Below are 13,167 nucleotides of genomic sequence, written 5' to 3' on the forward strand. Positions count from 1 at the left end.
CGGTTAAACGGTTCAAGTTGATTTTGGCTATCGGTCAGTTTTCAATGAATATCTCGAGGTCTAAAACAGACAGCAAAATTTTACTATAACCTTTTTTGTCGCTCTCACATTCGCTTTACAAAAATGGTAATTACGAAAATTTCGCCATCTTTCTTAGATTCGGAGATATTCCGCAAACACTCAGCTGAGAGCTAAGTCGGTTTTTCCGCTTCGCTACTGAAATATCGATAGTCATCCGGGCTTCCGTCTTGCCTACTCCGTACCTTCTCCCCTCCACAACAATATCCTGTGACGTCATAAAGATCTGGAACGGTATAAATTTCCCCTCTTCAATGGAAAATGATAAAGATCCCAATTACGTTTATCCGTTTCCCGAAGAAACATGTTTTTTCATGTTTCAGAAAAATTCTGTAATTTTTTGAGCTCGTGGGGGAACAAATGACACCTCATTTCCGGATGATTAATAAGCATCAGTTGCAACAGCTTTGATAAAATCTAATGATCCAATTTTTCATTGTACACGGGCTCTCGTGGTTTTTATTCTATAACTCAGTAGCGAAGTGGTAAAACGGTTTAAGTCGACTCATCTCCCAGTTGAGTTTTTGAGGAATATTTCGGGCTCTAAGGGAGATAGCGAAATTTCCGTGATTACATTTGTTGTAGCTCTCAATCGGCTCTACAAAAAAGGTTATAACAAAAATTTTGCGATTCCCCTTAGATTCCGAGATATTCACTGAAAACTGGTCAATAGTCAAAATTGACTTGTACCGTTTTACCACTTCGCTACACTGTTAAAAAAATTTAACTGAATTTTCCAGAAAATTACACTGAATTCGATTTAACGGAAAAAATTCTAGGAAACTTCAATTTTCCCTGAAAATTCAAGGAAATTCCTGATTTTTCAGTGGAAGAACCATGAAAATTCCGAAATTTCCATGAATTTTCAATGTAAGCATGATAATTCAATAAGAAATTGCTCTGAAATTTCAAAAAATTGAAAATTCAAGGACATTTTTGCTTGAATTTTCCCAATTTTCATGGAATAATTAAACTGAAATTTAAAATTTCCATGAATTTTCCACGAAAACCACGAATTTTCAATGATAAAATTCCCTGAAATTTCAATGAAACCGTCACTTATTTCATATTTCAAGACTAAAGCCTGGAAACTTCAGTGAAAATTTTTTAACAGTGTACTGAATTGATAATTCACCCACTAGAAAATTACTCCGAACAATAAAAGTTGCGAGTAATGTGAAAAAATATACTGAATTCAACAACCAAGTATCTGGTGCAGTGCAGCCAGGTATTTAAACATTTAATTCCCAAATAATCAACATGAGTCGGATTAAAATTCATGTCAATACAGAGGAGATAACTCCCTCAGTTAAGTAAAAAATCATTCTCCCAAGCGCTTGCGGTTTGAACCGCCATCGTGAATCAATTTCAATAATCAAAAAAATTTCGTCAGTTCTCGAGATCAACTGGACACTGACCCCTCACTCATCAACGAGAACAACAACAACTTACGAATACCCTATAACGCTCATAATTAAGAAACAATATGATTCACGCGAAAACAAATATTTCGGGTAAATTACCATCGCGCACGTTCGAACAGTTGATATGATGCCGTCTTGCATCATGCGGATTTGTCTCCAACGAGGAAGAACAATGAAAAATAAAGAGGGAAACATAAAATAGTTCTGCGTTGCCGTCGCTTTTATTTCAACCAAAATAAAAATCAAGAGCAATATAAAAAAATATAATTAATTATCTAATTAAAATAGAACAAATTATCTGAGATAGTCGGGTATTCAAACATTTAATTCCCAAATAATCAACTCCAGTTGTTGGATCAGAATTAATATCAACACGAAGGAGATAACTCTCTCAGTTCGATCAAAATAATTCTCCCAAGTGCTTGCGGGTTGATCAATCATTCTGAATCTATTTCAATAATTAACAAAATTTCGTCAGTTTTTGAGATCAACTGGACACCGATTCCTAGCCATGAACAAGAACAATAACAACTTACGAATATCCTATAACGCTCATAATTATGAAAAAATATGTTTCACGCGAAAGCAAATATTCCAGGTAAATTAATCATCTTATCTTAATAATCTTCGAACAATTGACACGATGAGAATAAGAACAGTGAAAACTAAAGAAAGGAAAATGAACTAGTTCTAGATTTCAACCAAAATGAAAATAGAGAGCAATATAAAAAAATATACTAAATTCACCAGACAATTATCTGGGCAGTGCAGTCAGGTACTTAAATATTTATTTCCCAAATAATCAACTCGAGTTGTTTAATGAAAATTGATATCAACACGAAGGAGATAACTCAGTTAAACAAAAAATAATTCTCTCCAGTTCTTGCGGTTTAAATAACCATTCTCAGTCGATTTTGATAATCAAAAAATTTCGTCAGTTTTCAAGATCAATAACGACAACCTACGAATATTCTAGAACAAATCAGTAGCGAAGTGGTAAAACCGTTTAAGTCGACTTATCTCCCAGTTGAGTTTTTGAGGAATATTTCCGAATCGAAGGGAGGTAGCGAAATTTTTGTAAATACATTTGTTGTAGCACTCCATCGGCTCTACAAAAAAGGTTATAACAAAAATTTTGCCATCTCCCTTCGATTCCGAGATATTCATTGAAAACTGGTCAATGGTCAAAATTGACATATACCGTTTTACCACTTCGCTACTGAAATATTTTAGGTCAATTAACATCATGCATGTTCGAACAATTGACATGGTGATAATAAGAACAATAAAAACTAAAGAGAGAAATGTAAACTGGTTCCGAATTGCCGTCGTTTTTAATATGAAAAATACTGAATTCAATAACCAAGTATCTTGGCAGTACTGCCAGCTATTCAAACATTCAATTCCCAAATAATCAGCTCCAGTTGTTGCATCAAAATTCATATCAACTCGAGAGCGATAACTCCCTCAGTTAAACAAAAAGTCGATCTCCCAAGTGTTTTTCAATAATCAAAAAAATTTCGTCAGCTTTCAAGATCAACTGGACTCCCCGCCACCAACAAGAACAAGAGCAACCTACGAATATTCAAGAACAAGTGTTAGGTGAATTAACATCGCGCATTTCCGAACAATTGACATGATAATAAGAACAATGAAAACAAAAGAGTGAAATCAGTAGCGGAATGGTAAAACGGTTTAAATCGACTTATCTCCCAGTTGAGTTTTTGCAGAATATTTTAGAATCCAAGGAAGATAGAGAAATTTTCGTAATTACATTTGTTACAGCTCTCAATTAGCTCTACAAAAAAGGTTATAACAAAAATTTTGACATCTCCCTTCGATTCCGAGATATTCATTGAAAACTGGCCAATAGTAAAAATTGACTTGAACCGTTTCACCACTTCGCTACTGAAATGTAACTAGTTCTGAATTGCCGTAGTTTTTAATATGAAAAATACTGAATTCAATAACCAAGTATCTTGGCAGTACTGCCAGGTATTCAAACATTCAATTCCCAAATAATCAGCTCCAGTTGTTGCATCAAAATTCATATCAACTCGAGAGCGATAACTCCCTCAGTTAAACAAAAAGTCGATCTCCCAAGTGTTTTTCAATAATCAAAAAAATTTCGTCAGCTTTCAAGATCAACTGGACTCCCCGCCACCAACAAGAACAAGAGCAACCTACGAATATTCAAGAACAAGTGTTAGGTGAATTAACATCGCGCATTTCCGAACAATTGACATGATAATAAGAACAATGAAAACAAAAGAGTGAAATCAGTAGCGGAATGGTAAAACGGTTTAAATCGACTTATCTCCCAGTTGAGTTTTTGCAGAATATTTTAGAATCCAGGAAGATAGCGAAATTTTCGTAATTACATTTGTTGCAGCTCTCAATTGGCTCTACAAAAAAGGTTATAACAAAAATTTTGACATCTCCCTTCGATTCCGAGATATTCATTGAAAACTGGCCAATAGTAAAAATTAACTTGAACCGTTTCACCACTTCGCTACTGAAATGTAACTAGTGCTGAATTGCCGTAGTTTTTAATATGAAAAATACTGAATTCAATAACCAAGTATCTTGGCAGTACTGCCAGCTATTCAAACATTCAATTCCCAAATAATCAGCTCCAGTTGTTGCATCAAAATTCATATCAACTCGAGAGCGATAACTCCCTCAGTTAAACAAAAAGTCGATCTCCCAAGTGTTTTTCAATAATCAAAAAAATTTCGTCAGCTTTCAAGATCAACTGGACTCCCCGCCACCAACAAGAACAAGAGCAACCTACGAATATTCAAGAACAAGTGTTAGGTGAATTAACATCGCGCATTTCCGAACAATTGACATGATAATAAGAACAATGAAAACAAAAGAGTGAAATCAGTAGCGGAATGGTAAAACGGTTTAAATCGACTTATCTCCCAGTTGAGTTTTTGCAGAATATTTTAGAATCCAGGAAGATAGCGAAATTTTCGTAATTACATTTGTTGCAGCTCTCAACTGGCTCTACAAAAAAGGTTATAACAAAAATTTTGACATCTCCCTTCGATTCCGAGATATTCATTGAAAACTGGCCAATAGTAAAAATTAACTTGAACCGTTTCACCACTTCGCTACTGAAATGTAACTAGTGCTGAATTGCCGTAGTTTTTAATATGAAAAATACTGAATTCAATAACCAAGTATCTTGGCAGTACTGCCAGCTATTCAAACATTCAATTCCCAAATAATCAGCTCCAGTTGTTGCATCAAAATTCATATCAACTCGAGAGCGATAACTCCCTCAGTTAAACAAAAAGTCGTTCTTCCAAGTGTTCTTCTCCAATCAAAAAAATTTCGCGTTTTCAAGATCAACTAGATACCGACCCCCACCAACCTCCACCTCATAATTACGAAACAGCGTGATTCACGCGAAACCAAATATTCCAGGTGAATTAATCACGCGTGTTCGAACAGTTGAAATAATGCGGGCTTTGCATCATGCGGATTTGTCGCCAACAAAGAAGAACAATGAAAAAAATAAAAAGAGAAATGTAACCGCCGGAGCGCCGGGGGGGGGGATGTAGCCTACGTGACTCGAGTCTCATAACGGGTGTAGAGGGCGTTGGCGAGCGTCGGACCGTGGGAGTCTGCGCTGAAGAGAGAGCGAATCATCGTCTCGCCCGCGTCGCGAACAGAGAGAGAGCAGCCGCTCCTCGAAGTGGGGAACAAAACGAAAACATGAGTTGCACAGGGGGGCGAGTGGTGGGGGGAGCGAGCGAGGGGCGACCAGTAGTCGAGGTGGCCATTTTGGTGAGCTCAGTCGGAAACCAGCTGCCGAGTACTGAGCAGTGAGGGAAGGTGAACGTCAAGAGTAGGCCAGATGTGTTAGCCGGTGAATTTTTAATGCGCTTCCGAGCCCATTCAACGCTTTGTGCGAGAGGCTGTGTGATCGCAATATAAAATCAACATCTCAGGGTTTATCTGAACAATCGGCTCAACACCAGCGAGCCCCAGTTGTTCCGATTGGAAGAGAGTTCCTCGGGTATTTTCATACTCGGAGAATCGGAGAAAATTTGATTTTCTTTCGGAAAGAGAAGGTTAACATCGTCACACTCGGTGCGAGTCGGCTGCGGTTGAGGTGAAGAGTTTTGAGAGAAAGAATAGAGCACGAAAGGCGGATGAGAGAAAGACGGGGGGAGAGATAGTCAATAGAAGGTGAAGACGCAGCAAATATTATCGGTTAAAACGGCAAAATTTCACATTTCGCCAGGGTGAAAGTGTTGTGTCAAAGTCTGTGATAGTATTTATTGATGAAGAATTTATGGAGATCATTTGAGAGTTTCGTCGTGAAACTGTGTTGATGTTCGCTTTTGAATAAATATCAGTCATCAAGTCGTCAGGCGGACAGAGTAAATTTCTAGATAGGGTTTATATATTTATTTATATCTGTGATACACTGATATACAACGGTACGGCCCGTGTTGTTCCTGCTCATTGTCTTTGACGGTTGGATTGATAATTGCAGGGGTGAAGTAACGAGATTTCCAGGCATACGGGAATTTAGGGGACACTGATTGTTCTATCAGTTGATGAAAAACAACCTTGGGAGGGGGCGGTTTTTTTGTATATACGACTGACTTTTTTACTATTATTACGCGGTAATACCGGTGCGAGGGGTTACAGAGATTCAGGATATATTGTTGTTGGGGAAGGGTCACTTTTAACGTCTTTGGAGATTCTATCTGACGTCATTTGTGCCGCCAGAATGGTTGAGAAAATACTGGAGGAGCGGGAGGACGAGCGTCAGGACGCTCTCAGAGGTAAGACCTTTTTTTTTACTTCATTCTCGTCTCTTTCGAAACGGGAGCGATTTTGCTCGTTTTATGTCGAAATAAAATCGTCAATTTCAACCAATGATAGTCCTGGATTCGGAATACTCAACTAGGATTTTTTGGTAGAAATTTATGATTTTAGGTGGACATAAAACGAGCAAAATCGCTCCGAATTTACCAACACACGGGCTTCGGCCATTGTGTGACACAGAGCCGCCATCTTTGTTTTGTTGGAGCCGGTTCAAAACAAGTCGGGATTTACTCCGGTTAATTATTCATTTCGTGCACTAGTTCTGAATTGTCGTTGCTTTCATTTCACTGTGAATTAATGAATCCTATTTACTAAAGATGAAAGAAACGTGAAGTTGTTTCATATCGAAATATCTCGAAACTGCCTGACCGCTAATTCTTAATTCTGATTGGTCAATATGTGACACGAAGTTATTCACAAAAAAAACACGCGGCATTTTCAAATTCTTCAGAGATACATTTTTTTTTCACGTCATATAATATTTATATTTCACGTGTATATGTATTATCGGTGACATTAATAAATTCTGTCCTTTTATGGAGACCGATTATTTAAAAAAATTGAAGATAATCAATTGAAAATAAAAAATTCTTTATAGATGCTTTTACTCTACTTCGCTATTCACTTCAATCATTAGTCGAATTCTCTTTGATTCATTATCAATATTTATAAGGTATTCATGAGAAAATGAAATTCAATGAATTCCATTTCTTCATTTCAACAAATGAATAGATCAGCGCGCGCGAGAGCGCGCGAATAGATCTTGTCTCTTTCTAAACAGGGGAGCGATTTTGCTCGTTTTATGTCGACATAAAATCGTAAATTTCGACCAATGACAGTCCTGGATTCGGAATACTCAACTAGGATTGGTAGAAATTTGTGATTTTATGTGGACATAAAACGAGCAAAATCGCTCCCCAGGAATCGCTCCGAATTTTCCAACACACGGACTTCGGCCATTGTGTGACACAGAGCCGCCATCTTTGTTTTGTTGGAGCCGGTTCAAAACAAGTCGGGATTTACTCCGGTTAATTATTCATTTTGTGCACTAGTTCTGAATTGTCGTTGCTTTCATTTCACTGTGAATTAATGAATTTTAATATCTCGGGAGGGAAAATAACGAGATACGTAAATAGAAAACGGAGCATTACGCATTTATCTTGTGATGTAGGTAAGTGATGTCGTGTTTTGGCAACAATTGTTGGCAGTTGCACTGGGGAGGGTTGGTTATTACTTGGGAAATTTTTGTTCGGGGAATTCTAAATTCATCGGTATACGGGAATGATGTTGTCTTGGTGGATTTATTTTTAAAATTAATGATTTTTAGGTGAGGTAGGGTAAACTGGTCAATTTCTGGAGGAGGGTAGTTCTGGACGATCTCAACTTGCATTGAATATTCCATAAATAAAATGAAAATTGTACTGATTTTTTCACCTTCATCATGTGATCAATTATTTTTCTATTGGTCGACCTTGAATAAATAAAAAAAAGGCTCAGTCGTCCAGAGATTAGAGGTTTCGGCTGCATTCAACTATTTCTTAATTTAATTCAGTAGCGAAGTGGTAAACCGGTTCAAGTCAATTTTGACTATTGGCCGGTTTTCAATGAATATCTAGGAATCTAAGGGAGATAGCAAAATTTTTGTTATAACCTTTTTCGTAGAGCCACTTGAGAGCTACGACAAATGTGGTTATGAAAATTTCGCTATCTTCCTTAGATTCGAAAATATTCCTCAAAAACTCAACGGGGAGATAAGTCTACTTGAACCGTTTTACCACTTCGCTACTGAATTATTCTTTGTTTTGTTATTTTCACTTCAAATAATTTTTTTCTGCTAATTAAAGCATTCTTGAAAGTATTGAAATCGTTATATCCCCATTTAGGTGATTCTTTTATTTTAGATCCTATCAGAAACTCGAATTTCCCTTAAGGGGTAACAGAATGCCGCTGATNATACATTTTTTTTTCACGTCATATAATATTTATATTTCACGTGTATATGTATTATCGGTGACATTAATAAATTCTGTCCTTTTATGGAGACCGATTATTTAAAAAAATTGAAGATAATCAATTGAAAATAAAAAATTCTTTATAGATGCTTTTACTCTACTTCGCTATTCACTTCAATCATTAGTCGAATTCTCTTTGATTCATTATCAATATTTATAAGGTATTCATGAGAAAATGAAATTTAATGAATTCCATTTCTTCATTTCAACAAATGAATAGATCAGCGCGCGCGAGAGCGCGCGCATAGATCTTGTCTCTTTCTAAACAGGGGAGCGATTTTGCTCGTTTTATGTCGACATAAAATCGTAAATTTCGACCAATGACAGTCCTGGATTCGGAATACTCAACTAGGATTGGTAGAAATTTGTGATTTTATGTGGACATAAAACGAGCAAAATCGCTCCCCAGGAATCGCTCCGAATTTTCCAACACACGGACTTCGGCCATTGTGTGACACAGAGCCGCCATCTTTGTTTTGTTGGAGCCGGTTCAAAACAAGTCGGGATTTACTCCGGTTAATTATTCATTTTGTGCACTAGTTCTGAATTGTCGTTGCTTTCATTTCACTGTGAATTAATGAATTTTAATATCTCGGGAGGGAAAATAACGAGATACGTAAATAGAAAACGGAGCATTACGCATTTATCTTGTGATGTAGGTAAGTGATGTCGTGTTTTGGCAACAATTGTTGGCAGTTGCACTGGGGAGGGTTGGTTATTACTTGGGAAATTTTTGTTCGGGGAATTCTAAATTCATCGGTATACGGGAATGATGTTGTCTTGGTGGATTTATTTTTAAAATTAATGATTTTTAGGTGAGGTAGGGTAAACTGGTCAATTTCTGGAGGAGGGTAGTTCTGGACGATCTCAACTTGCATTGAATATTCCATAAATAAAATGAAAATTGTACTGATTTTTTCACCTTCATCATGTGATCAATTATTTTTCTATTGGTCGACCTTGAATAAATAAAAAAAAGGCTCAGTCGTCCAGAGATTAGAGGTTTCGGCTGCATTCAACTATTTCTTAATTTAATTCAGTAGCGAAGTGGTAAACCGGTTCAAGTCAATTTTGACTATTGGCCGGTTTTCAATGAATATCTAGGAATCTAAGGGAGATAGCAAAATTTTTGTTATAACCTTTTTCGTAGAGCCACTTGAGAGCTACGACAAATGTGGTTATGAAAATTTCGCTATCTTCCTTAGATTCGAAAATATTCCTCAAAAACTCAACTGGGAGATAAGTCTACTTGAACCGTTTTACCACTTCGCTACTGAATTATTCTTTGTTTTGTTATTTTCACTTCAAATAATTTTTTTCTGCTAATTAAAGCATTCTTGAAAGTATTGAAATCGTTATATCCCCATTTAGGTGATTCTTTTATTTTAGATCCTATCAGAAACTCGAATTTCCCTTAAGGGGTAACAGAATGCCGCTGATTTTCCAATTTTTTGAACAAATTTCCTGCTGAAAGTTATCGATATTTTTACAAATCCAATCACATTAAGCTCCAGGAAGTGATAATGAAGATCAGTGTGCTTTGGGTTCAAAAAATATTAATAACTTTGAGCAGGAAATTTGTTTGAAAATTTCGAGGAAACGGTAGCCTTCTGTTACCCCTTAACCGTCCAGCAATTGGCCTGTTCACCCTAGTAAAGTGAGGTGGACTGGAACGTCTTGGGAGGTGCTGGAAATTTTTAGAATTGTCGGGAATATTGTGCACCGGTCTGGACGGTTCTACAACTTTCTAGGAGACACTGGGGCGGGGACTTTCTTTGATCGTTTATAATTTGAGAATGGTTGAACAGTATTTTTCGACTTGTTTTTCAATCTCGAGGGGTTTTTTAAGCTTCAGAATGAGACGGAATTCATCCCAGTCGAATTATTTGTTGTGCTCCAAAAATTCATGACTCTAGAAATGTTTTTTTCCCGTGAACTCTTAATTTGTTCATTCTGTCTGTGGATTTTCCAGCAGATATTCCGGTCTAAAAAAATGGAACTTCTGTATTTTGAGATGTACGGAAAGGGACAAATTCAAGAGAATAACAAAAAGGGGAATTATTGCTCGGGATTTTTTTTTCGAGTAATTCAAAATTCCTTCGAATACGGGGATACTATTTTTCTATTAGATTTATTTTTAAAATAGATATTTTGAATTACAAAACTAGCGAGCTAATAGGGACTCGAACATCTTGAGAGATCCTGGAATATTTTAGAATTGTCGGGAACATTCTGTACCGGTCTGGGTGGCTCTACAACTTTCTAGAACCCTGCGCGATTCACTGGAGGAACAGCCGCCTCAAGTGTTGAGGGCCAGTGGGGCAGGGAGCTTCTTTGTTCGTCAATAATTCAAGAACGGCAGAGTTGTCCGCCTTCTTTTTTTTAACTCGAAGGATTTTTTAAGCTTTAGAATGCAACGTGATTTATCCCAGTCGAGCCATTCGTTCAAGAGATATTGACAATTAAAGACAGCTTTTTTATGCTCCAAAAATTCATGACCCCAGAAATATTTTTTTCCTCAGTTCTCAATTTGTTCATTCTGTCTGCGGATTTTCCAACGAATTTTCCGGTAGAAAGAAAATGAAATTTTAGTAGATAAAAGATGTGCGGGAAATGACAAAAATTATTCGTAACCGATACGGAATCTCGTAATTTCAAATTCAGGAGAGTAACAAAAACTAAACTGATTTCTTGCAGAATGCTGGAATAATATTTTTCTGTTGGATTTAATTCTAAAAAAATAAATATTTTAATTCAAAAACTAGCGAATTAATAGGGACTCGAACATCTTGGGAGATCCTAGAATATTATTTTAGAATTGTCGTGAACATTCTTTACCGGTCTGGGTGGTTTTACAACTTTCTAGAACCCTGCGAGATTCACCGGAGGAACGGACACCTCGAGTCTTGAGGGCCAGTGGGGCAGGGAGTTTCTTTGTTCGTCAATAATTCGAGAATGGCAGACTAGAATTTCCTGTTTTTTTTTTCATTTCGCAGGATGTTTTTAAACTTCAAAATGAGACGCGATTCATCCCAATCGAGCCATTTGTTCAGGAGATATTGACGATTAAAGAGAGCCTTTTTATGCTCCAAAAATACATGACCCCAGAAATATTTTTTCCCTTGAACCCTGAGTTTGTTCATTCTGTCTGTGGATTTCCAACGGTTTTTCCGGTACAAAGAAAATGGCACTTCAATAGTTTGAGATGTACGGGAAAGGACAAAGAGTATTTATAACCGATACGGAATCCCGTACTTCCAAATCCAGGGGAGTGACAAAGAAGGGAAAAGCCGGTAGGGTAACCAAGACAAAGGATCGTACGGGCAACGGTTGAATACGGCTGAGGGGGAATAAGGGAACTAACAGGGCCCCTGCGCATGTCCAAACTTTCGCATAAATAACTTACGAGTAAGCCACTTGGTCCTTTGTTACGTATTCGGATTATTTGCTGTACACGTATTACGTTACGTTACACTGTCGAAATTGTATTTATTTCGGATCTTCAGGACTGGGGATTTAGGGACGAGTGAGGCAATATAAACACTCGTAATTTTTTTTTTCCAAATGGAAGCATTGTAATCGTTCAATGTTCAATGTGAGCCCTATCGATCGCCATTAATTGAAATTTAATTCATCGATTAGTTCTTTTAGTTTTTGAATTTTTTCGGAAATCGGTTGTTCCAGGATCCTATATTTTATTATCTTACTAAAGATGAAAGAACGTGAAGTTGTTTTATATCGAAATATCTCGAAACTGCCTGACCGCTAATCCTCAATTTTGATCGGTCAATATGAGTCACGTGAAGTAGTCGCTGAAAAAAATCCCCGGTATTTTCAAATTCTTCAAATGGCAAAATTTTTTTCTGCGTCATATTTTTCATTTTTTTATGTGTGAAGTTTATCTTTATATCAAAAAACATATCTAAATTGCCTAATTGTTGATCATGAGACAAAAACATAGTATTTCTAAATTTTTTTAACACAAATTATTCTTCACTTCCCAAATTTTAATTTTTTCATATTTATCATACGCACAAATGATCAATTCTTGCTTCTCAGATTTTCATACATAAATTCTAAACTCTACAAAATTCATGAAAATTCTTCGGTTTCCCAAATAATTCAAGAAAAATCTTTGAAGAGCTACAGTTATCTGGAAAACTGGAATTTTCCGAAGAATTCAAGAAATTTTTTCAGTTTTCTGGGAAATTAATTCATAACCCTCCCCTCATTTTTCAACAATTACAGATTTTAATCAGATTATTTTAAAAAGTAAAATAAAGAATTAATCGAAAATTAAAAATTATTCATTGATGTTTCACTCTTTATTCTCTTAATTCTCTTTAAGTCATTATCAATATTTATATAACATCTATGAGTATATGAAGCAATAAATTCGATTTCTTCATTTTCACAATAAAAAGATAAGCGCGCGCACAGATCTAGTAACTAAAAAAAATGTTCTGAATTGATTGAATAATGGCTTAAAAAATTTGTTTGGATGCCCCTTTGATCGAGTTCGAAGAAGGCGATAGCAATAACCGTTATTTTGATTTATTCAAAAATTTTCAAAGATTTTGTATTTTTTTTAAATCAGAATTCCGGAGATATCTTTGGATATGATGCTTCAAATGAATTCAATCATAGCATTAAAATATGGCCGTGAGTATTCGCACCATTGCGTGAATCACTCCCGTACACTCCATACACTCCACGCATGCGTGAAGTTTGTGTGTTTCACGCAGCCGAATTTTCATACTGCTGTGTATTTCACGCAGTTGAAGTTTCATACTACTGTGTGT

At 36.4% G+C, this 13,167-nt stretch overlaps 1 protein-coding gene across 2 annotated transcripts in view; it reads left to right on the top strand.

Moving 5' to 3' along the window:
• LOC107039855 (MAP kinase-interacting serine/threonine-protein kinase 1) overlaps positions 1-13,167 on the top strand; it is a 67,273-nt gene that overhangs the window by 33,341 nt on the left and 20,765 nt on the right. Inside the window, exon 1 of one of the 2 annotated variants that reach the window (XM_015259697.2) lies at positions 5,324-6,310. The exons of the other annotated variant lie outside the window; for it this stretch is intronic. Coding sequence (XP_015115183.1) covers positions 6,256-6,310 — 55 coding nt within the window. The 5' untranslated portion in view covers positions 5,324-6,255. Of the gene's footprint in view, positions 1-5,323; positions 6,311-13,167 lie in introns of those variants that run through there. 2 annotated transcript variants of the gene reach the window in all.

Source organism: Diachasma alloeum, unplaced genomic scaffold (assembly GCF_001412515.2).
Source record: "Diachasma alloeum isolate Michigan unplaced genomic scaffold, Dall2.0 Dall_scaffold_00308, whole genome shotgun sequence".
Lineage (NCBI taxonomy): Eukaryota > Metazoa > Arthropoda > Insecta > Hymenoptera > Braconidae > Diachasma > Diachasma alloeum.